The sequence below is a fragment of the Miniopterus schreibersii genome (assembly GCF_964146895.1).
Source record: "Miniopterus schreibersii genome assembly, chromosome: 8".
NCBI classification, from domain to species: domain Eukaryota; kingdom Metazoa; phylum Chordata; class Mammalia; order Chiroptera; family Miniopteridae; genus Miniopterus; species Miniopterus schreibersii.
In genome coordinates, this window is record NC_138109.1 from 69,239,036 (window position 1) to 69,264,875 (window position 25,840).

Here is a 25,840-nt window from a genome sequence, read left to right on the forward strand (position 1 = left end):
TGCACAGCCCTGGCCAGTGTGGCTCAGTGGTTAGAGTTGGCCCACGCACCAAAGAGCCTCAGGTTCGATTCCCGATCAAGGGCGCCGATCAAGGGTTGCAGGTTCTATCACTGGCCCTGGTTAAGGCGCATGTGGGAAGCAACCAATGTGTCTCACGTCGATGTGTGTGTGTGTGTGTGTGTGTGTGTGTGTGTGTGTGTGTCTCCCCCTCCAGCCCTCCCTTCCACTCTCTCTAAAAATCAATGGGGGGGGGGGAATATCCTCAGGTGAGGGTTAATGAAAAAAAATACCTATGCTTACTTAGTATACACAATATTCAGAACATAATTTTTATTTTTTATTCCTAAATTGAAAGCACCTTTATGTCAAAACCATAAGTATCTGTATAGAGTATACTTAGATTTGGATTATACCAAAATTCGAAGGATATATAAGCAATTGAGCTGAATTTGTATCGCCTCAGGATTCACTTGGAATTTACTCAAAATTTACTTTAAAAAACACAAAAGTGAACTTATAAGGGAAGACTCAATACTAAGCCTTAGGTTTCTCACAGAGGAGTAAAAATTCATAAAGGGTTTGAGGCAGAGAGAAGTACACACATCAAAGGGGCAGAGATGCGGAAAACAAAACTCAAGCTTGAAGGGCAATTGATTAAACTTTCTCAGGGATCTTACCTTTAAGGCTTTGAGGAAAGCTCTAGAATCAAACGTAGTGTTTCTGCAGGGTTTCCAAAGAATCAAGGCCAGTATTTATTTTTTACCAAGAAGAATACACAAAAAGAACAAGTTTCAAAAAATGCAGAAACACGTGGGATTGTAGTTTACCCCCAAGGCACCTCTTCTGTCCCCGTGGTCACAGAGCTCATATTTGTAACAGCTAAATCAGCTTGCCTATCTACACGGGTCCCTTTGGCTTCCACATCGACCTACTTGACACGTTAGGAAATTTCTTCCAACTCAGGGTGTCCTGAAGCCCAGCATCTGTGTACAACCAGGCAAACGCCCATCATCGGAGGGCCTCGCAGCGGTGGGCACGGGCTCCCACTCACGGCCCAGCCGGCACAGGGACCTGCGCTCCTTAACCTGAGTCTCTGCTGGTTTATGTACAGATTTTGGAAGTGAATGAAACTATAACTTTTGATTACTATGTGGTACCAATTCATTAATTATCATAAGCATATAACTGCTACATAGTCTAAATTATTTCTGTTTTTCTTAAAAGTGGTCATATTCAGATATCAGGTAATTTCTAGAATTTGCCCAGACCATACGAGCTGAGTGACTCCCCGACCAAAATGGACTGTATTTTGGTGAGCAGTTAGGCAAAATCTGGACAACAAATTAAAACTGAAACATGTACTCAACGAAGGTATTTCTGTTTCATCTTCCCTAATTTTTCTCCTCTGCTTTTTTTTTTTTTTTTCTTGTAAGTGTGAAAGCCTTTTAGAAGTGGGATGGGTTAGATCAGCTTTGCAGGAAGGTTCTGAAATCTTCATGCATATGATAAAGGCAGTAGCTGAATCAATGCTTCGGAGAGTTCATGTTTGCAGTGATCTAACATAAACAGAGGTTCAAAGTAACCATTAAATCCCAACCATGAGTCAGAGAAACCAAACTACTAGTTTGGAAATAATAACAATTTAATGGACAAACAAAACATCACAGTGAAGAAAATATTGACGCATTCTCCAAGTTCATTCAACAGCATAAAGAGCTTTTTGTTGCCATACATTTAAACTTTTTACAACGAAATCAACTTACTAGCAACTTAAAAAACAACCACAACAAAACTATCACAATACACAGAGCGATACAGTTTAAAACTGCAGACATATTATACAAATAAGCAAAATGCATAGTACCCATGTCCAGAGCTTTCTAGAAAACTCATCATATAACTCCCCAATTTATTTGATGTTACATTTCTAATATCAAATTTAACAACATTTTTTGTTCAGACAAAATGAACATTTTTTTAAAAAACCTTATAAATATATAAATCCAAACCACAAAACATCTCCTAACCATGTATTTACTCTAAGTACAAATGGACTTTAGGAATTTGCATTCACAATGCTATCTAAAGTAGATTTTATTAAATCATAAGGGTATTTAGCTGTATCTTGGAGCTTAAATTCATTGGACCATATCCCACTTACCTTGGGCGTACGCTGTCTCAAAGGTAATAGTTATATAACTGAAATCAAACTACCATTCTAGAAATAAGTGTCAATTTCTCCTGAATAAAGAGTTTGGAACTGTCCACTGTAACTATATCACACAACAAATGTTTCATCACAAACAAGCTAAAGTTGTCTTAGTAATACCCCTTTTCTAACAGTTATAAATATTTTAATGTTAATCATCAGTAATGGGTTTTAGGGACTAAAAAGCTTTTTGTCGTCTAGTTTCTGTGGACATTCTATTCCTTCGAACCTAAAATACGCTAAACAATTTCTGCTCATAAATATATACATTCAACTTCCCCTACAGCATGGAAAGGAGTTCATCAATTCAAGTCACATAGCTTATATTTTACTTGAAATAAATTGTGTAAGAAATTGAATCCATTCTAAAACAGACTCTGCCACCTTCATTTTACCTCCCTGCCAGGCCTTTGGAGCAGGGCCCCAGCACGCTGCCCCTTGCCCACCCTTCCTTTCGCCTGCCGGCTGCAGCCTTGCGCGGAGACCGAAGCCGTGATATTCTGGCTACCTCGGTAGAGTGCGGCAAACCATTCAGGTTCTCAGTGTGTCACGCTGTGAACCAGAACATCTCGCTCACTCTCTGTGTTTCCACTGTCACAATCTACCCCCAAAGGGTTATAGGGTTAAGTTAAATGAGTCAACAATAGGGTTTAAAATACAATGGGGAATAAAAAAAAAATTCTCATAAACTTATAGCAAGCAATTTAGATGAAACCTCTCAGGGCAAGGGATGGGGCTAATTGAACAATGTGGTTTTAAGAAAAAGCCAAGCTGAAACATTTTCAGGAAAGACGCAAATGAAGACGTCCATGAACAATAACTGCTCTGTGAGAATTCCAGGGACGTCGGAGGAGAGGAAATAAATATGGGGGAAGGGTGTGTCTCAAAGACAAGTGGCCATATTGTCATGAAGTTTATTTTCATGCAAACAGCTTAATGTTTTTAATTCTCTTTAGTATTGTGGCAAAACAAATATTTAATTAAAACCACACAAGGGAATGAGGCCTGGTTTCCTCTGGACAAGGGAGCACGTGCAAGGGGAACAAGGACCTCAGCTGGAGCAGCAGCCCACGCACAGCAGCACTGACTTCTAAGAGAAGCAGCGGAAGGGGGCTCAGGGGAGCGCCAACGGCAGAGCTGTCGCGGGTGCACACGTTTCGGGTGGATGTGTCTTGGAACAGCTCTCCTCTGGCGTGCATCCTCTATCACAGATCACTGACGATGATGAGAAGCGGAAGGTCATTCCTAACCTTCCACGCAGGCTCTACTGTAGCCTAACAATTCTGCCCCCCCCCCCCCCCCCCCGCCCTTAGTGTCTGTCTAGCAGGGCTGAGGGAAATCCTGCCCTTTCTCTGGGAAGACTCGTGCAAAGAGCTCCATGAAGGCTTAGCTTACGCATTTTTGCTTCTCTGCTAACACCTAACTAGAAATGGACACCTGTATCCAGCACACAGGAAAACCAACTGCGTCGACACCTGATGGAAAATGGACCACAGACGTAGGGCCAATGGCTTAGAACGTGTCATGAACGCTAATCACGGAGAACGTAAAATATAAGATATATTGCCTAACTCTGAAACATGGCAATGTGTGTCAAGTTTCTTAGTTTGCATATCGATTAAGAAGGTGCCATACAGTCTAGAAATTCATGGCACACACACTGGCAAAAACCATACACCATCAGAATAACCAGGCTTGAAGGGACAAGGCTAACAAAGATGACCCCAAGGGTGACCTTCTTAGAGACCAGCAAGTAGATCCCTAAGGGTAAGGAGCTGAAGTAGAGCAAACCTAGCAACCAAACCAACACCCGGATGGACGTCTGAAACAGCAGGGAGGTACAGTTCCACACGGTCCAGTTGTGTGACACAGTGGTAACAGAGTCGAAGCTTGTAGGCCTGTAAAATTCCACCACGGGAGTGGAGCTCAGGGACGGAGAGCTCTCTCTCTGCACCTCCATGATGGTTATAACCAGACAGTTGGAGGAAGTGTGAGAAGGACTGACGAGAGAGGCCAGCCTCTTGGGGGTCAGCAGCAGCTCGGTGGGGTTTTCCGGCAGGCACTTCTTGCCTTTGCCCCCACAAGTCAAGTTCACGAGGATGTTGTTGTCATCAGGCAGGCTACTGACTTCATCATCTGGCAGGCATGTCTCAAACCTGCAGAAGGGACAGACGATGACACCTTGGGGGGAGTCCCCGAAGTCTATGATCTTATAGAGGCATTTGGCACAAACCCTGTGACAACACTCCAGCACTTTGGGTTTCCTCTGCTTCAGATTGTATCGATTATAGCAGATCTTACACTCGAGCTCGTCCGAGACCTGAGACTCTGCAGCGTCTTCTGGCGGCTGACTAGCCATCTTGAATTATACGGGCAATCTTTGGCCCGATGTGTCTTGTTGGAGAAAGACTTCGATGAAGGTGTCCCTCTGAATGTCACATCATCGAAATCAGGCAGAGATGCACAAAGGCAGGAAAAGTAGTGACAGAAACAAGAAATCTTCCAGGCATTTCAGCTTCCACATAGAACTCTCTGTCTCAAAGGCATATTTGAAAAGGCCACATGGGTGGGGAGTCTGCAAAGGAAAAAAGAGAGTTTAATACAGTGAAGGTTCTACTGAAAAGTGCTGTTTGGAATTTTCTGAGCTTCAACGATTAGAAGCAGTAAACGTAAAAGGTTAAATTCCCTTCAACTTTTGACACATTTCTGCCTCCGGGACAGAAAAGCGTTATCTCCATGCTGAGCTTTCTCAGTCCACAAATATGATCATAAAGAAGGAATTAACTCACCCCTTCCACCATGTGAGGATACAACTAAAAGTCTGCAACCTGGAAAAGGGCCTCACCCAACCCTGCTGGCACCCTGATTTTGGACTTTTAACCTCTAGAACTGTGAGCAATAAGTTTTTCTTGTTTGTAAGCAAAAAAAGAGAGAAGGAATTAAGAATCTTAATGGTGTAAAATACACTCCAGAGCACTGTGCGTACAGCTAGATACAGGGGTTTTCTCTCTGAAACTTGTAACAAAGTCTGGCATCTTTGGAAATAGAATGGGACGCATATCAGAAGTACATACATTTGTCATCAAATTCGATTCACTACAGACTAACTGAAAGTGTCCTTGGTGTAAATACCAGTCATCTAAACACCCTCAACAGTGCTCAGGAACACACAAAAGAAGAGAAACCTTAAGGACAAATGCTTAAAATGCATTTTCAGAAAGTACTTTGATAGAGATGACAGCATATTTAAATGCAGTAGACTGTTCTCACCTTCCCAGTGAAAAGAAATCCGTTATAAATGCCTTTACCATTTGATATGCAATTTCAAACTTTTTGTCTCAATACTAGTCTGAAGAGCCATAGCTGTTCATACACATCCACTCAAGGAAGAGTGAAGCGCATGACACTTGGCATAAGCACTATAAACATGCCAAGTCTAAGGCCCAAGAAAGAGGAGTGGGCACAATAGCCATGCACAGTCATGTCTGCAGACATGAAGAGCCCCGCACGCATGGCTATCGAGAAGCACTCAGGGTGTACCCACCTGCCTGCCACATCGCATGAAAACTCGCTTTCTCTCGTGAACAGAAAGCAAAACACCACCTGTCTTTAATGTCGGCCTGTGGTTGCTTTGGACAAATGGCTGAGGCCCATTTCATGTGCAGTTAGTTCTCAACTATTAGTACCGATAGAAGGGAGAGACAATATGGGAAATGTCCAAATGATTTTTATTTTGCTTTAATATATGTGATTTTGGTAGTAGATTTGTATTAAATTATGTTTTGCTTGGAAAAAATATACAAATGTATTTGAATTTCCGAGCGCCCCGCCCCCCAAGCAATAATAGCAATAATAACTGCCATAACAGTCCCGAGAAACAGTGCGACTATGCTGTAATTTAAAATTTCCTGCGGGTCATACTGCCTTAACAGAGAAGAGGCAGTGGGTAGCTAAACTGGGATAATTTCTGAGATCATGAGTAGCCGGCAGATGAGTACATATTACCTTCCTTTTTACTCATGACTTTAACTGAATTTTTAATTGACCATATAATACAAGAATGTAGAATATAATGGATATCAGTGGCAAGATGTTCTTGGTGGGAAAAGACAGTCAGTCAATAAACAGAACCTGACATCAGCCAAAACACGTACGTAGGATTTTTAGAAAATAAAGTTTGCTGTATATAAGTGCATGTATTTCATAATCACTACCATAAGCAAATGACTACGAATCCACTCTCACACACTCACAGGATACACAGACACAAGCATCAGCTCCTGGATCTCCTTCCCTCTGGGTGCCCTAAATATTTACTTCATTTCTGATCCTGATCCTGTTCAGAATACACGTGCCCTCGTCACTGTAAAACATGACTTTCTCTCGCCCACAGTTTCACAAAGCTGGCTCTTTACTGTCCTGTGGGGTGAACAGCTCCAGGGTGATCAAGGACGGGTTGCTCTATCGCTGGCACCACATCCGGTCCTAGCTGCCTTCACAGGACGGTCCCTCCTCCTGGGCAGGCCTCTGGTGATCTGCTTACTGGACGGCTCCCACTCCGTCAGTCCTCCAAGCAGCCACGCAAAGGCCCATCCACACTGAACAGGCTGAGCTCTCTCCGCGCAGCCTCATGCCCTCTGGATCACGGGCACCCTGAAGTCGACGGTAGCAGCAGAATTCCCAGCACTGATTGCCTCTATTGCCATCAAAGGGACAGATGTGTGCGAAGTTGTGCGAGAAAGAACAAAAAGTATATAAACACACACATAATGACACCAGGAAGAGAGAGAACAAAGTATTCAATGGGGATAAATAAGCAAAATTACATCTAAAAAGCACAGAAAGCCAAAATATACATACAGAAACACCAGCAAAAGGTTTTTGTGTAAGAAAACTAGATCCCCATCTTCTACCACTCACGAAATTAACTCAAAATGGACTAAAGACTTAAATGTAAGTCTCCTAAAAGAAAACACAGGGGAAAAAGCTCCTTGATGTGGGCCTTGGCAATGATTTTTTTGGATGTGACACCTAAAAGCACAAGCAATAAAACCCAAATAAACAAGTGAGACTTCATCAAACTTAAAATGCTTCTGCACAGCCAGGGAATGATTAGCAAAATAAAAACATAATTTATGGAATGGAGAAAAAATGTTTGCAAAACATATATCTGATCAGGGGTTAGTATCTGAAATATATAAAGAACTCATACAACTCAATAGCAAAAACACACACACACACAAATAATTCAATTTTAAAATGGGCAAAGGACCTGAACAGACATTTTCCCAAAGAAGGTAATATGAGTGGTCAGCAGGTACATGAAAAGGTGCTCAACATCACTAATCATAAAACGCAAATCAAACCCACAATGAGGCATCAACTAATGCCTGTTAGAATAGCTGTGACAGAAAAGACAAGACACGGCAAATGCTGGTGAGGTGGGGATGAAAGGGAACCTTTGTGCACTGTTGTGAGATTGTAAGTTGGTACAGTCTCTATAGAAGAGTATGGAAGCTTCCTCAAAAAATGAAAAAGAGAACTACCACATGGTCCAGCCATCCCACTTCTGGGAATATATCCGAAGGAAATGAAAACACAATGTCAAAGAGATACCTGCACTCCAAGGTTCACAGCAGCATTACTTACAAAGGCCAAGGCGTGGAAACCACTCAAGTGTCTGTCAACGGATGAATGGGTAAAGATGTGATAAATACACACACATACACACACAATGGAATATTATGCAGCCATGAAAAAAAAAATCTTGTCCTTTTTGGCAACATGGATGAACTTTTAAGGCATCATGCTATAGTGAAATAAGTCAGGCATAAGTTTGATCTCATATGTGGAATCTAAACAAAAACACACATAGAAAATGAGATCTAAAGATTACATTTCTGGTTACCAGGAGTGGGGGGTGGGGGAGCAGGAAATTGGATGAAGGTGGTCAAAAGTGCAAACTTCCAGTTATAAGATAAATAAGTACCAGGGATGTAGCGTACAACATGGCCATAGCTAACACTGCTGTATGGTGTATTTGAAAGTTGTTGAGAGAGTAAATCCTAGAGGTTCTCATCACAAGGAAAAGCATCTTCTTTCTTTCTCTTTTTTTGTTTTGTTAACCCCCACCCAAGGATATTTTTTCCATTGCTTTTCAGAGAGAGGGGAAGGGATGGGGGAGAGAAACATCGATGTGAGAGAGACACATTGACTGGTTGCCTCCCGTATGTGCCCCGACCAGGGGCAGGGAGCCAATCCGCAACCCAGGTACATGCCCTTGACAGGGAATCAAACCCGAGACCCTTTGGTATGCGGGCCAACCCTCTAACCCCTGAGCCACACAGGCCAAGGTTTCTTTTTTCTTTTTTTGTATCTGTATCAGATAATGAATGTTAACTAAACTTATTATGGGTGGTAATCATTTTAATCATTTCACAATAAATGTAAGTCAAGCCTAGCTGGTGTGGCTCAGTGGTTGAGCATCGACCCAGGAGACTGTGGTTCGATTCCCGGTCAGGGCACATGCCCAGGTTGTGGGCTCAATCCCCAGAAGGGGGATGTGCAGGAGGCAGCTGATCAATGACTCTCTCATCACTGATGCTTCTCTCTCTCCCTCTCCCCTCCTCTCTCTGAAATCAATAAAAACATATTTTTTTAAATGTAAGTCAGATAATTGTGCTGTATACCTTAAACTTACACGGTGCTATTACATCCCAATACAACTGGGAAAATGAAAATTTTTAAAAGGCTTAATTGTATCTGAGAATACACGATGCTGTCAGTTGGTCACAAGAATACTTTCTACACCAAGCTTCCAACCATTAGAAGAGTGGCGAGAATGCTTTATGCTGGGCTGGCCACAATTTCTAGTTTATCATTCAGTGAACACAAATTACTTGCTTAGATGACATTGAGCTATTACTTGAAACAAAGCTTTTCTTCATCACAGGAACACTCTGTTAGACCTTGGAATATGTTGATACAGTATTAAATAATCATAATGTTCATATATATAAAATTCATATGGAGGCTTCCCGGCAACAAAGAAAGAAAATGCCAAATGTTCAAATACACAATAAGAAAGATACCCACTTTAATTCTAAGGCCAATTCTAGAAAACCCCCGCATGAGCCTGACACACTTCAGCAATTCCTGCCTCTGAGAGGCACTTCTGGGCGGGGCTGGCCAACAGCTGCAGCAGCACAGGTGCCCCTGTGGAGCGGCTGACGCAGCCTGCGGATCGTCCCTCTCGGAGGCTGGGTCCCAACTGCGAGGGTTCTCAATAAGTACTTCATCTGCCTCATTATGACTCCAAGGTCCCTCAAATAACTCCAGCAAGAACCTAAACTCTGTAACTTTATAGGGCTCCGATCCGTCGGAGTTGTTACGCGGTCCTCAGGAAGATACGCCTTCCGGCCTGTGCCCACCCTCCCTTCGCTCCACAACCGTGGACAACGATGACGACAGCCAGGCCCTGGAGAGCACAGACTGTGTGACTTCATTTCCAGAAAGACGCAAAACTAAGCTGCAGTGGGCGTGCGAGTTCAAATAGAAACAAAAAGGAAGAGCCAGGAAGTGATCAGATAAAGTCAGGACAGCAGCCGCCTCTGAGGGGACTGTGTCGAGGGGACTGTGCCGAGGGGACTGGGCTGGGGGACTGTGCTGGGGGACTGGGCTGGGGGGACTGTGCTGGGGGGACTGTGCCGGGGGGACTGTGCCGAGGGGACTGGGCTGGGGGACTGTGCAGAGGGGACTGGGCTGGGGGACTGGGCTGGAGGGACTGTGCCGAGGGGACTGTGCCGAGGGGACTGGGCTGGGGGACTGTGCTGGGGGGACTGTGCTGGGGGGACTGGGCGGAGGGGACTGGGCTGGGGGAGAGCGTGGACGGCTGCGCTGCAGGGAGGCCGGGAGGCTCTGCCGCCTGCCCTGGGTGGGGCCCGCATGTTCACGTTGTGCTTCACCATCGGGCGGTGTACTCTGTACTAGTTTATCTTCCACAGCAACAAGTCTGAAAAAAAGCTGTGGCTAAATACGTCAGCTATTTGATAGCTCAGATTGTCCTGTCAATGGATATTTAGATCAACTTATTATTTTCTTCTTCTGTGACCTGTAAGCTCCTTAGTTTTCTTCACAAGATTGAAATGTGAGTCATCCATTTATCACCTAAATATCCAGGCATTACAATATTATAAGAGATGAAATCTTTGAGATGAGCAAGTCTGGAGTATTCCTTGATAAAAACAACTGCTGAAAGTATGCCTCACCAGGTGCAGGGGGAAGCGTCCAGCACACTAAAGCTGCCTCAGAAGCCAAATATGCGACGATGTGAGGTGACGGTTGTGTTATCTAATCTAATGGTGGTGATCACTTTGCAATATATACATGTATCCAATCATGTTACTTTAAACTTACATAACGTTACGTGTCAATCATATCTTAATAAAGCTGGGAAAACAAATACAAAAGCTTTTCTTTTACTAGAAAAATATATCACATTCAAATGTATGAAGCTAGTATTCCTTATTCATCACTTAAGTCTTTAATCCTATCATAAATGATCTACGAGGATAAGGATATACAAATGGATAATTACCTATCATAATTCTCAAAAATCAACATAAACTGCTGCACAAATGTCTATTTTCACCGCCCTAAATGTACAGTACTTACTATTTGACTCAAATTCACTTCCTCCACAACTCAGTCCTTTTGATGTTGATGTTAACTTGGCTCCTACAGGATCTGAAGCCAGGCGCCTCTCGTGCGCGCCTGTGGTCCTGCCTGCCTGGGGCCCGTCCTTCTGCGTCAGGCCGCTCTGCTCCCTTCCAGCGGCCCCGCTTGTTTGGGGGAGTTCCCCACGCGCTCACATTATGTGACCCTGGTTGGCCTGCAAGCGCCACCGCTGCACTGTAACTCCCTTCTCTCCAAAGATGAGGATCGGTGACCGGGTCCTGAGGATCAGTCTGGGGGCATGTGGCTCAAACCAGGCCTGTCGGTGCTCCTTCCCGGCTTTTTTGATTTGAAGCTAGAGGACGAGGGAACATACCAGAAGTCAGGGGAGGGAACACAGAATCAGAAAGAAAAAAAAAAAAAAAGAGATGTATCAAGGAACTGGCCACACCACCCAGAGAGAGAAAAAAGCCAAAAATAAAAAGAGAAGTAAAGGAAAGCAAGAGGCAGAGACACAGACAGCGGCAACAGACGGACCTAATGAGGGCTGCACTGGGCTTCTGGGTCTAACTGCACGCGAAGGCTCCCGGGGGCCCATAAATCTCCGGTTTTGCTTATGCTAGTTTTTGGTTGGATTTCTGCTACTTACAACACAAAGAGTCATGATACAATTACCATTTTGAGAATTTACTGTTTTTAGATCCAGGTTCCCACTTAGTAGTCAAGTAGGAGTCATGAATAATTAAAAAAACAAAAAAACAAAGCCAACAGGAATTCTTTAAAGTGTCATTTGCACGTGCGTGCTGCACATGCACGTGCCCACAATATACACACAAATGTATATACATAAGTATACAAGTCGTCATGCATATTGTTGTTTCTTTATTAATGGTCTCTGTGTGTGTGTTTTCTCTTTTATTTGGTTAATTTCTCTTCACTTTCCTCCACCCTCATCAGCCCGAGTGCCACCCCTTCCCCCCCCAGTAACCCATATTAACTACCTGGTATATTTTCTTCCATATATATTTCTATGTGCATTTATTTATCCAGGTACACATAACTGTAAAGACACATATAAACACCTTTTCCCGTTGTTTTCTAACTACTATATCATGCCCAGTTTTCTGCATCTTGCTTTTCCCATTCAATAAATGGCTCATGAAAATCTTTCAATTCAATTGATAGGGCCCTAAATTCCTTTCTAAATGGCTGCATAATATTTCACCATTTGGATATAGCCAACCATTCCTCTCTTGGTAAATATTCATTTATCTCTACTTTTCCCCCTTACACATTACGGCAGAACACAACCTTGTAATACAAATACATATCCTTACATACAGGTGTTTTTGTTTCTTTAAGAGAACAGGGAACAGAATTCCTGGGTCAGACAGTATTACTTCTAACGTGTTGCCGGATTGCTTTCCAACAGACTATATATAACACATACAGCAACCAGTACTATTCCCCCTAACAACAACAGATATGTCAACAGATATATCAGCAACAGATATGGATCACTGAGTTTGAGAGTCTTATTTGTTAGCCTTCTGCACTTGCTCTTCTCTGAACTATGTCTTATTCTTATTCTATTGGGTTTTGGGGCCTTTCTAGTCAATTTGTAAATGCTCTTTGTCATTACAGATACTAAACTCTGTCCTCTGTATTGCAAACACTTCTCCCAAAATTTACTACTTACTGGCTTTGCTTAATATCCTTTGAAATACAAAAGATTTCTTTTTGTAGTCATATGTTTAGTTTCTGAGACTCTAATCTTAGTTAATACTGCTCTTAATATTATACATGTTATTTTCTTATAAAATTTGACTTCCTTTATTTTTTACTTTATTTTTTATTTTTATATATAAGATAAAATTCTAATTTTATTTTCTTCTAGGCAAACAGCCACCTGTGCCAATCCCATTTGTTAAATAATTATTTTCTGATTAAAATATAATCTTTGTCATATTTAAAGCTTCCTGCATTCTGAGATCTATTTCAGGTTTTATATTGTACTCTACGGATTAATTTGTCAGACATCTGCCTTGACCTTAATAATCTGAATACCAAGGCTTTTTAGTAAATTCTGATACCTGGTAACTCTCCCCTTAGTAGTCTTTTTTATTAATTCATTCAACTATTTATTAAGTGTCTACTATTTCCAGACACAGTTACAGGTGCTGAGGATGCGAGAGTGAGCCAAATCCCTTCCTTCATGGAGTTTACATTCCAGGGGTTTGGAGGGAAGCAGTGCAGAAATTCGTTTCTCGGCTATTAGTGGCACTTACCTGTTATAAACTTTCAGATAACTTTATCAAATTGATTTTTAAAAATGCTGGGATTGGTACTGGAAGTGCATCAAATGTATACTTCAATATTAAGACTTCCAATCCAAGAACACAGTATGTCCCATTTGTTAAAACCTTCCTTTATGTTCTTCAATAAGACATTTTCATTTCCTCCACGTCACATGCCTCTCCTTTAAATTTCTTCTTTAGTATTTGTTTTCTTCACTATTGTAATTTCTTCCTGCTTTTCATTTCTAAGGGCCTATTGCTATTACAGGGTGGGTGGTTTTGTTTGTTTATTTTGAACCCAGCCACTTACCAAATTCCCTTATTCATTCTAATAGGTTTCACTGGGAGTCTCTTGGATTGTAAGATACGTAATCATATAATTAGGAAAAACAGAGATAGTTTAAATTTGTCTTTTCCAATATTTAGTCTAGTTACTTCATTTCTCTCATCTTACTGAATTCACTAGAAACTCTGAAACAAGGTTAAATAATAATTCCCACAAGACTATAAGCTCCAGCTGGCCGGTGTGGCTCAGTGGTTGAGCATTCACCCATGAATCAGGAGGTAGTGGTTCGATTCCCGGTCAGGGCACATGCCCGGGTTGTGGGCTTAATCCCCAGTGGGAGGCGTGCAGGAGGCAGCCCATCGAAGTTTCTCTCATTGATGTTTCTGTATCTCTATCCCTCTCCCTTCTTCTCTCTCTAAAATCAATAAAAACCTACTTTTTTAAAAAAGAATATAAGCTCCACAAGTCACAGCTTTTTGTCTTCCTTTTTCATTCCTCAGGACATAGAACAATACCCTGGCCCAAAGAGATACTGAAAATATATCTGTTAAATGACTGACTGTATAGTGATAGCAAGGCTGCTTAGTTTCTGATGTTGTGATTTTATTGTGTTTTGCTGTTTAGGACGATACTCGTTGGTTTTGGTAAATGGTCTATTAGTTTCCATTCTTTTTGTTCTTAATTTATGCTTTTTATTAGTAGTGCCTATACATTGTCTTAAATGTTTTTTCAGCATCTACTGATGTGATCATATGATTTTCTATCTTTAATATGACTGTGTGGGGGACTGTACTGATAGATTTTCTCTCTTGTTCCTGGAATAAAACTTACCTGGTCATAGCTGGGTCCTCAAATACACCGATGGGCTCTATCCGCTAATATTTTATTTAGAGTGTTTGCCTCTACAGTCAACATTAAATTGGTCTCCTTGCTTGTTTTGTACTGTATTGGGCTTTGTAGTTAAATGTATGCTTATTTTACAAATGAAGTAGGAGCTTTTCACAATCTTCGGGGTCAGTTTAAGTAATGATACAATTATTTGTTTTTCAAAGGTTACATAAAACTCGGTTATAACTCCGTATGATCCCACTGCCTTTTTAAAAGGTAGATCTTTAACCACTTTTTCAATCTACTCAAGTTTTCCACTTCTTCCTAGATCAAATTTGGACATTTAGGTTTGGCCAGGAAATGATCCATTTCTTTGGGTTTTCCAAAGCCTTTGCCATAAAGCGGAATGCAGTCATCTTTCTATTGTCTTTGAATCACTCCTACATCTCTGACTATGTCTTTTTCTCATTTCTAGTCTTGTAAATTTTTTGCTCTGTTTGAATTTCCTAATAAGACATATAAATCTTATTCTGCTTTACTATTTCAAAGAACCAGCTATTACAGGTCTCTATCCTTCTACAATCTTGTTTCATTAGCTTCAGCTTTCATCTTGATTATTTCCTCTTTCTAATGTATTTTAGTTTGCTCTGTCCCTTTTTTCTCATTTCATAAGAGTACACTGTGTCTTTATTCTTTTTTCTTTTAAATATGTCTTTACTGATTTCAGAGAGAAGAAAGGAGAGGGAGAGAGAAATATCAATGATGAGAGTCATTGATCGGCTGCCTCCTGCATGCCCCCGACTGGGGATCGAGCCTGCAACCCGGCCATGTGCCCTGACTGGGAATCGAACCGCCATCTCCTGGATCCTAGGTGGATGCTCAACCACCTAGCCACACTTGGCCAGGCTGTCTTTATTCTTAAATAATGAAAATATCTAAACGCTGCAAAATTTGCACTGACTACAGCTTTAAGTCTATCCCAGAGACCCCCACACAAGCCCTCATAACAAAGGGCACCACCATTCTCTCTGGTTTTCAGGTCAAAAACTAAGTCACCTCTGATTCTACGCTGTCTCACTCCTCGCGCCCTACCCATTTCTGCCTCCAAAGTGTCTCCAGTCTTTCAGCTTCACCCTGTCTTTGACCTTGTCCATTACAAAACTGCCTAACTGATCTTCCTGCTTTTAATCTAACCCCACTACAAATTACTTTCTTTGCAACGGTGGAAAGGGAGCTTCTAAAAATATAAATTAATGACATCATTGTTCAATAGTTTTCGATTACATAGAGATTAAAATCCAAACTCCATAAAGCGAGGTACTGTACAGTCTGGCCCTGCCATCCTTCTAGGCCCATCTTGAACCACTGTCCATGTCACCTTCCTGTCACAGAGGCCTTTTTTAAGTTCCACAAACAAACCAAACTCTTTCCTGCTTTGGGCTGTTTGCTCGATGTGAAATGTCCTTACTGAGCTCATTCCTTCTCATAGATCTCAATTTCAATACAAAGTCCTCAAGGAGGTTCTCCATAATTACCTTATTTTTTAATATCCCTCTCCATTTATTTTCTATTAAAGCACCTTTTTACTTTCTTCAACAAACTCCCACCAGCACAGTTTAAATAACTTGCTTGTTTGCTCTCAATTTCTACTACTAGAATATAAATTATAAGAATACATACAAGAGCCATTAATATGTTGACTGTGGCAGCACAAGCACCTATCATAAGCCAGCCCAGAGTCAATACTCATAATTACCTGCTATATAAATAAATATACTTGACTGTCTCCAACTTCCTCCTATCTCCACTAATCTGCGACAGTATACCACACCCTTCTAAGTGTGTTAAAGTCAGCACTTTGTCTTGAAAAATACTATGCATTTTTAATCTAGCTTTTTAAATTATAAATCTAATATCCATAATTTCCATAAAAAAATAGTGACTCTGATCAGCTAAACCTCCCAGGAAATCTTTAACCATAAAATAAAATCTGTAAAAAGATACGTAACTCATAGCATGTAGAAAGCTCTCAATATATGCTGAACAAATGAATGAATTTGTCTTCATCACTGAAAATCTCCAATTTTTATAAATATTTGTCCATATCAGCTTCAGGTTTAGGCTCATCAAACATATCCATTAATAAAATTCATAGAATATAACCCTTATAGAATCGCTTCTCTGTAAATATCTAGATATCAACCTGAGGAGGTGTATTTTGCATGTAAGGCTTTTAAATTTTTCTCTGAGCCCGGCCGGGCGTGGCTCAGCAGTTGAGCGTCGACATAGGATCCAGGCAATCGGGGTTCGATTCCCGGTCAGGGCACATGCCCGGGTTGTGGGCTCAATCAATGACTCTCTCATCATTGATGTTTCTATCTTTCTCTCTCTCTTTCTCTCTCTCTCTTTCTCTCTCCTTTCCTCTCTCTGAAATCAATAAAGATATATTAAAAATAAATTTTTCTCTGAATGTTCCCTTATATACTAAGCAAAATAGTCACCACTACTATATCTCAATGCTCACCACTTTCTCAAAATTATAAATACAGTAAGAGCTAGAAAGATGTCATTTTTTGTAATATTATTCTAAAAAAAAAAACAACCAAGTTACACACAAGAATATTTTTCCTTTTCATCTCTCCCAGAAGTGTTTTGCTCACCTCCCATAATTCTAAAGAATATATCATCTGTTCTCCCACGTTAATAAACATGGCTACAACACCGCCTGAAAGGGAGTATATTTATACTTACAGAAGTCCAACTGTACTCTGATTCAGCAAAATGTTACCAATCCAATTAATGAAATACTTTAATTAATGATGGGCAAAAACACACACATCATTTTCTAAATTCTACCACATTTACTATAGGCCCTAATCCAAACTTACAAGGAGATACAGAAATATAGATTGAATTGTATTGAATTTATTTTCCCTGAATGGCTTTTCTCAATAGGCCTTTCAGACTCAATTTTATTGGGTCACTTTGCAACACAGCCACACAGTGTGGCACTATTGATGGACATACTCAACTGTGATGATTAGGAGAAAGTAAAAAGTTGCAATATATTTTTAATGACATAAAAATGATATCTGTATAAAAAAGCACATTGTCAGGAAAGATGATTTTATATTTATTACATATTAAGGTTAAGCCCGGCTGGTGTTGCTCAGGGGTTGAGCGTCAACCCATGAACCAGGAGGTCACGGTTGGGTTCCCAGTCAGGGCACATGCCTAAGTTGAAGGCTTGATCACCAGTGGGGGGCATGCAGGAGGCAGCAGATCAATGACTCTCTCTCTTCATTGATGTTTCTCTCTCTCCCTCTCCCTTCCTCTCTCTGAAATTTAAAAAAAAACAACAACATATTTTTTTTAAATGTTTATACATATTAAGGTTAAGTGATTTTGTTGTGTGACAGACACACCAAACACTCCTATCCTCCAAAGGCAAACCCAGAAGAGCACTGCTTCCCTTCTTATCAAACCAAAAAATAATGGGTCTGGGAAGCGTCTAAGTTATGAAAGCAATTCCTCCTCATTTTATGGCTGACAAAAAAGCTCAACTGCCAAGAGCCCTGAGGACAGTCAGAATTAGTCTGGAAAATCTGCCTGTGAAGAAGGGAACTTGCAGTGGGACAAGATATATTAAGCAAAGAATGTCACAGAAGAGTCTAAAGCAAAAGACAGGCAGCAGATACTGGGCCAAAGCAGAGACAGGGGGTAGCAGAAGGTAAGAATAGAAAACAACTTTTCAAAGGCTTTAAACCCGTCTTCAAAATCTTTTCATTACTCAACTAGCAAACAGGGGTTCAATGAGTGACACAAATATATCTAAAAAGTACCTCAAGAACATGATGTACACTCGTCTCTTAGATTTTATTTTCAGTTGTTAGAAAAAAAGTCAAAGTTTAAACATCTTATACTTGATAATAAATATAGAAACATCACAACTCAGAATTAGAGACAGAGTTCTAAAAGTCACTGGCATATATAAAGGGAATCATGACACTAAATCTGGCAGACTATGAGCTTCCCAAGGAAGTTAGAGAAGCTTGGAGAGAAAGTGAGACGTGCTGAGGATTTATAAAACAACACTGGGAAGCACTGTCCATGGGCTGGGAAAAGAGAAAAGGAATCAAGAGGTTAAGATAAGTCATGCCTAAATCCAAGGAAAGAAGGGGTGACAAGGAGGTGTCAAAAGCACCAAGTAGGTCAAGGATAGAAACGCTTAGAGGATAACAGTTATTCTAACAGGTGTGAAGTGGTATCTCATTGTAGCTTTGATTTGCATTTCCCTGATACTTAGTGAAGTTGAACATCTTTTCACATATCTGTTGGCCACTTGTATGTGTTTTTGGGAGAAGTGTCTGTTTAGGTCATCTGCCCATTTTTTAATTGGACGGTTTTGTTTGTTTGGTGTTGAGTTGTATGAATTCTTTATATATTTTTATACTAATCCCTTGTCGGAGTTGTTGTTTGCAAATATCTTGTCCCATTTGGTTGGCTGTTTTTTGTTTTGTTGGTAGTTTCTTTTTCTGTTCAGAAGCTTTTTAGGTTGATATAGTTCCATTCATTTATTTTTGCCTTTACTTCCCTTGCCTTTGGGATCAAATTCATAAAATCTTCTCTAAGACCAAGGTCCATGAGTTTAGTACCTATGTTTTCTTCTATTATCAACAATACAAGTAGTAACTGCTGGAGAGGTGCAGAGAAAAAGGAATCCTCATTCCTGCTGGTAAGAATGTAAACTGGTACAGCTACCAGGGAAAACAGTATGGAAGTTCCTCAAAAAATTAAGAATAGAGTTACCGTATTGTTACCATTGTAATTACCTAGTTATTAATATTAATAATAGGAAAGGAGCAGGAGGAAGGCCAGACATGAGCATGGCATTCTGGGCAGCTTCACCAGGAACCTGCAACTTCACACTCCCCAGGGAACCACCAGTCCATTCTCAGCAGATCACTGGGGGTAGGGGTCCAACAAAGGGGAAGATGAACACATGAGCATTAAAGTCAGGGTGACAGCCCTGGCGAGTTTGGCTCAGTGGTTAGAGCACTGGCCGGTGGACTAAAGGGTCCCAGGTTTGATTCTGGTCAAGGGTACATACCTCAGTTGCAGGATCTATCTTGGCCCTGGTCAGGGCGCGTGTGGAAGGCAACCAATCCATGTGTCTGTCACATTGATGTTTTTCTCTCTCCCTCTCTGTCTCTCCCTTCCACTCTTTCTGAAAAGCAAGGGAAAAAATATCCCCAGGTGAGGATTAAAAAAAATAATATAAAGTCAGGGTGACTTAGGGAAAATACCTGCCTGTCAGTCTAACCTGGAAACAAAGATAACTGGCCAGAGGGGGTGGAGCCACTACAAGGGAGTGAAATCTTAGAAGGTTAAAATCCCCAGACAAAGGAATTCTCTCTCTCTAGTTCCTCTAGCTTTGCTCCTGCTTCCTTGCGCACCCCCGAGTTCCATCCATAGCCATGTGGCCCTAGAAGTTGCATGGCCCATGGCCATGCAGACCCCACACACAATGGACTACAGCGGGGAACACAGGCTAAGCTAGCCTGATGCTGGGCTGGACTGTGCAAATCTGGAGGGAAACTCTGGGCAGTGGCTTTAATCCCAGCTCTGCTGAAGATGAAATAGGACTTCTTCCTTGGCAGGACCGAGGCAAATGGGGCCTTGGAAACTCAGACGTTTAATTCCATGCAAATAAATGTTACTCGTTCTCCCATGCGAGTCTCAGAAAGTGCCTTTCCTCAAAGTCCACTTTCACAGGCAACTGGTGGGGACACGGAGGACTCCCCACTGATAGCAATATGACCCAGCAACCCCCCTTCTGGGTATCTACCAGAAAATTTTGAAAACATTTATTCGCAAAGATATATGCACCCCTATGTTCACTGCAGCATTATCCACAGTGGCCAAGACCTGGAACAACAGAAGTATCTTTCGATAGATGTTTAGATAAAGATGTGTACCACTACTCAGCCATAAGAAAAAATAAAATACTGCCATTTGCGCCAACATGAATAGACCTTGAGACTATCATGCTAAGAAAAATAAGTCAGTCAGGAAAAGCTAAGAACCATATGATTTCACTCATATGTGGGATATAAAGCAGAAACTCATAGATACAGACAATAGTATGGTGGATACCAGAGGGAAGGGGAAAGGGGGAAGGGGATGGTAAAAGGGGCCAAATATCCGATGACCAAAGAGGATTTGACTTCGGGTGGTGGGCACACAGTGCAATATACAGATCATGTATCACAGAAATGTCCACTTGAAACCCATATAATCTTATTATCCAATGTCATCCCAATAAATTAAAAAAAAAAAAAGAAAGAAACACTTAGAGGAGACCACCCACAACTACAAACGTCTAAGGGGAAGGCAGACTACAATGGGTTTCAGGTGAGAGTTTGACCACGTCAGAGAGAAAATACAGACAATGAATTTGAACAGTAAAAATAATAGAAAACAGAAACAAGGAGGGACATTAGAATAGTCAACTGATTTAAGTCAAATATGGATGAAAACTCAGAGAGAGCATTTTGATATGTCCAATAATGTTAAGTTTGAGCTCTTTAAATATGTCCAGTTTTTCCCACTTGGCACTAATGAAAAACCAGAGGGTATTAAATCAACTTTCAGGTTGTAGGGTAACAAAATAACATTGCACTATGAACATTTTAATGTCAATTTTGCTTAACAACAGCAACCTAGTCATGATAAGAAAAAGTATGTCAACATAGATAAAAAACTATGTAAAATTGTGAGAAAGAACTTAGTTTCTGAATGTGAAGAATGTTAACTGCGTTTCTTACCTAATAAAAACTGTAGCATCGTGGATTTCATTTTTATTTTAATCCTTTTTAAATATGTCTTTATTGATTTCAGAGAGAGGAAGGGAGAGGGAGAGAGAAAGAGAAACATCAGTGATGAGAGAGTCCTTGATCGGCTGCCTCCTGCACACCCCCGACTGGGGATCGAGCCCACAACCCGGGCATGTGCCCTGACCGGGAATCGAACCGTGAACTCCTGGATCTTAGGCTGATGCTCAACCACTGAGCCACACTAGCCGGGCCCCCATCATGGATTTTAGATCTGCAGACAGAGACCCCTGATTTACTTTTAATAACTACAGCAGAGACATTCCGCCATGGAGCTAAGAGCGCCTCCGCAGTGCCTCGTGGCCGCAGTGTACCTGCTACAGACACCACCAGCCACAGTCTCTCCTACGTATCTACATGGCCTATGTCCAGGAAGACTGAAACATCAAATATGTGAAAAACCCATAATGTCATGATGATACTTTAAAAACAAACTTGTCAACACTGGAAGATGCTAAGAAGCCAGCTCATTCTGAAAATGGATACTAATAAATAAAAGGAAAGACTCCAGCATGTATCCTCTTTCCTTTATAAAAAGTTCCTTAGAGTAACCAAATAATTGATAAGGCAAAATTATTCTTTAAAGACATATTTCAATTAATAAACAAACAAAGGGTAATAGAATTATGTCATTTTGCATCCCCTAATAAAATAATGGATGTAGTCAGGAGTTGGCAAATAATGGCCAGCAGGTCAAATCTGATCTGGTAAATAAAGTTTTATAGGAACACAGCCATGCCCACTCATTTACACATTGCCTAAGGCTGCAGCCGCACGACAATGACAGAGACCACATGGCCTGCAAAGCCGAAATATATTCACTATCCGGCCCTCGACAGAAAAAGTTTGTCAACCCTTTGATCTAGACAATAATTATCAATGGTTGCTAACACCATTAAGCAAAAAGCAGATGGGGAAGTTTATAATGGATGGACCAGGCTGACAATATCTGTGCTTACTGGCCAAACATAGGCTCACAAAGAGGGGGACAGGGTATTACGTGTCCCCTCATGCCCTGAAATAAGAAGTACGTACACCACCTCTGGAGTCTTCTTGCTAAAAAATGGAAAATCTGATCACAGCTCTGGCTCTAATTACCGGTTTCCAGGAAATATAGGAGACAGAAAAACAAATTAAACTACACCATGGGGACACAATTGGTAAAAATTCGCACTGGGAAATTCTACAGGCAAAGAATCTGGTTTCTTCAATAAATAAATTGCAAGGGGAAAAAAAAGATGTGAAACTAGATTTAAAGAGGCCTAAGAGATTTAGCAACTAAATGTATGTGTAGTTCTTATTTGGATTCTGATTCAGGCACATCAACTAGACAAAAAATTTACACGACAATCAGGGAAATTTGAATACTGAGCAGATAATTGATGACAGTAAGGAATTACTGTGCTGTTTTACTGGTGTGCTAGTAGTGTTGTGGTTATATTTTTTAAAGGCAAGTCTCTTTGTTGTTTTACAGACACACACTGATGTATTCACAGATGAAATAATGCAACATCTGGGCTTTGTTTAAAATAATCCAACGGGGAGGTGAGTAGACAAATGAAGCAAGATTAGACATATGCTGATCATTGTCAAGGCTGAATAACTAGTAAAAAGGGATTCATCCTACCATTTTCTCTACTTCTGAATATATTGAAAGTTTTTCCATAATAAAAACATAAAACTAAAAAGCATTAGCAAAGCTTTCTGTCTCTACTTTCCAACAGTTGTGTTCATAGATGTTTTGTTTCTCCCCCTGTCCATCTGCCATGTATCTCTGTTCATTAACCAAATATTTACTGAACAATTGCTAGGTGCTGGCAATAACCTTACCTTCAAGGAACGTGCAGTCTAGAGGTAGAGCCCAATAAGTAACTCAGCTATCACAGTACTTGACAGCAAATGCTGCAGAGAGGGATGCAAAGGGAATGCAGAGAAGGGGGTCCTCATTCCCACCCCTTAATATGTTTTTGTAGTATATTAATCGATCCTGATTTTTTACTTTTTCTCTCCTAAGCAACAGATCTCCTTTCTCTAAGTGGTTCTGACTTACCCCATTTTATAACCCAGAGGCTTCCTACTGCCTGTTCCATGACTCGGTGTAAGTGAGACATCACATTCTGCCTCTACTCTTCTCCCCACAGGCCCTTTACTTCTGTCACCTACTCTGACACCTCAATCTACTCAACTCAATAGCAGAAAATTAATAATCCCACTAAAAATGGGCTAAGGACTTGACTAGACATTTCGTCAAAGAAAACATACAGATGACCAACAGGTATATGAAAAAATGTTCAGCGTTACTACCCATCAAGGAAATGTAAATCAAAACCACAATGAGACATCACTTCACATCTGTCAGGATGGCTGTTACCAAAAAAATCAGAACGTTATCGAGTTTGGGCAAGGATGTGGAGAAGCTGGAACCCGTGCACACTGCTGGTGGGAATGCAAAATCGTGCAGCATCATGGAAAACATTATGGAGGTTCCTCAGAGAATTAAGAACAGAATTACCATATGATCCAACAATCCCACTTCTGGGTATTTTTTATCCAAAAGAATTGAAATCAAGATCTTGACGTGATATTAGCACTCCTGTGTTCACTGCAGCACTATTCACAATAGCCAAGATGTGGAAACTACCTAAGTGTCCTTCAAAGGATGGATAAAGCAAATATGGTATATATATATATATGCGCACCGAGGAACATTATTCAGCCATAAAAAGGAAATCCTGTCATTCTCGACAACAGGGATAAGTGTTGAAGATATGAGGCTAAGTGAAATAAGCCAGGCACAGAAAGATACATACTGCATGATTCCACTTATATGAAGTATCTAAAGTAGCCAAATTCATCGAATCGGAATGGAATAGTGGTTTCCAGGGGGAGGCTGAAGGCGAAAAGAGAAGTTACTAAATGGACAGGCATAAAGTTTCAGCTAAGCAGGATGAGTCAGTTCTGGAGATGTGCTTCATAACACTGAGCCTGCATACAGTCAACACCACGGTATTATGCACATAAAACGGCTAAGGGGGTAAATCTCATATTAAGTGTTCTTACCACAACTTTTTAATGACTTATTACTAAAAAAAAGTAGAGGAAAACTGTCGACATGACATTCAGGCATAGCAATAACAGAGAAAATGGCCAAGGGAACAAAACCCAACTTACCATTTGACACTCAAAACAGCACGAGTTCCTCGGTTTTGACATAAGGAAGAGAAGTGGTATACTTCAATCTTTGAAATTTTTTAAACACTGTAGTGGTCACATTTAATAAAAAACTTTAAAGGTTTGCTGATTTTTTTAGATCTGTGTTGGCTGTTTCGTTGTTGTCATGTCGCTGTTACCTTATTTTTGCCTAAACTACAGTGTGGATGTAACTCAAGAGAGATTTGGCAGATTCAGAGCATCTGACTACAGAGAGTTCTGCTAAGTCACCTGATGGGGCTACGGGGACACTGCTGAGTCACTGCCATAGCCACCTACGGGCAATTTCACCTTCTAAGGTTATTTTCTAAAAATACGCAATGGTGACACTGGGGCGGTTTGGCATTTGATATATACGGTGATAACAACATCTGAGGGTAAGTCCCCAAACTGGGCCACAGTCATTTCTGGTTAAATAAATCCCGGCTTTCTCTGATGAGCAGGCTCTGGGATCCTGAGTAAATCACTTGGGGAAATCACTTACCCTTTCTGGGTCATGGCTTTTTCATGTGAGAAATTAAGATTCCAGACTTGATGGCTAAAGACCTTCCTGTCCCAACATTACAGGGGCTTATGATTAGGAGCAGGCTTTCCATATGCACAGGGATGTTAGCAGGAATTCAAATGCCAAATGAGAGCATTACATCTTGACAAAGCAAAGTAACACTTTACTTTCTCACTACTCAGTGTTGATAAAACCTTGTCAAATTTTCTTCTTAGGATCTGGCACACAGCAAGTAACTGTTAATAGTGTAAATTACTTCTAAGAAGAGAAAATTGCTATATAACAAGATTAACATGAATTACTGATGATCAGAAGATGGCACTATGAAGTCAAAAATAATCTGGGTTTAAATCCCAACTCTACCAATCACTAACCATACAACCTTGGTCATGCTATTTAAGATATCTGAGCCTCTCCCCCCCTTCCTCTCTCTCTCTCTTTCTCTCTCTCCCCTTCCCTCCCTCCCTCCCTCCCTTCCTCTTCCCTTCCCTCTCTCCCTCTCAAATCAATAAAAACATATCCTCTGATGAGGATTAAAAAGTAATTACGTAATTAAATGCCTGAGCCTCTGTCTCTTGATTTAATATGGAGATAGTACTGACCTCACAGGGTTGTCAGAAGAACTAAGTAAAAATAACAGATAAATCAACACACAAGTGCTGGCGAGGGTGTGGAGAAAGGGGAGCCCTAGTGCACTGCTGTGGGCATGCAGACGGGTGCAGCCACTGGGTGAAACAGTCTGGAGCTTCCTCAAAAAATTAAAAATGAAACTGCCTTTTGACCCAGTGATCCCACTTCTAGGAATATATCCTAAGAAACCAGAAACACTAATCAGAAAGAACTTATGCACCCCTATGTTCATAGCAGGGCAATTCACAATAGCTAAGATCTGGAAACAGCCCAAGTGCCCATCAGTAGCTGAGTGGATAAAAAGCTGTG

General features: G+C 41.0%; 1 protein-coding gene across 5 annotated transcripts in view; it reads right to left on the minus strand.

Annotated features, from left to right (window-relative positions):
• Positions 1-1,623: 1,623 nt before the first annotated feature.
• RNF182 (ring finger protein 182) overlaps positions 1,624-25,840 on the minus strand; it is a 54,608-nt gene continuing 30,391 nt past the window's right edge. For 3 of the 5 annotated variants that reach the window (XM_081145533.1, XM_081145534.1, XM_081145532.1), the window contains one exon: positions 1,630-4,784. In XM_081145533.1, coding sequence (XP_081001659.1) covers positions 3,828-4,568 — 741 coding nt within the window. In that variant the 5' untranslated portion in view covers positions 4,569-4,784 and the 3' untranslated portion in view covers positions 1,630-3,827. Of the gene's footprint in view, positions 4,785-6,526; positions 6,627-25,840 lie in introns of those variants that run through there. The other 2 variants (XM_081145535.1, XM_081145531.1) reach the window with 2 other exon arrangements.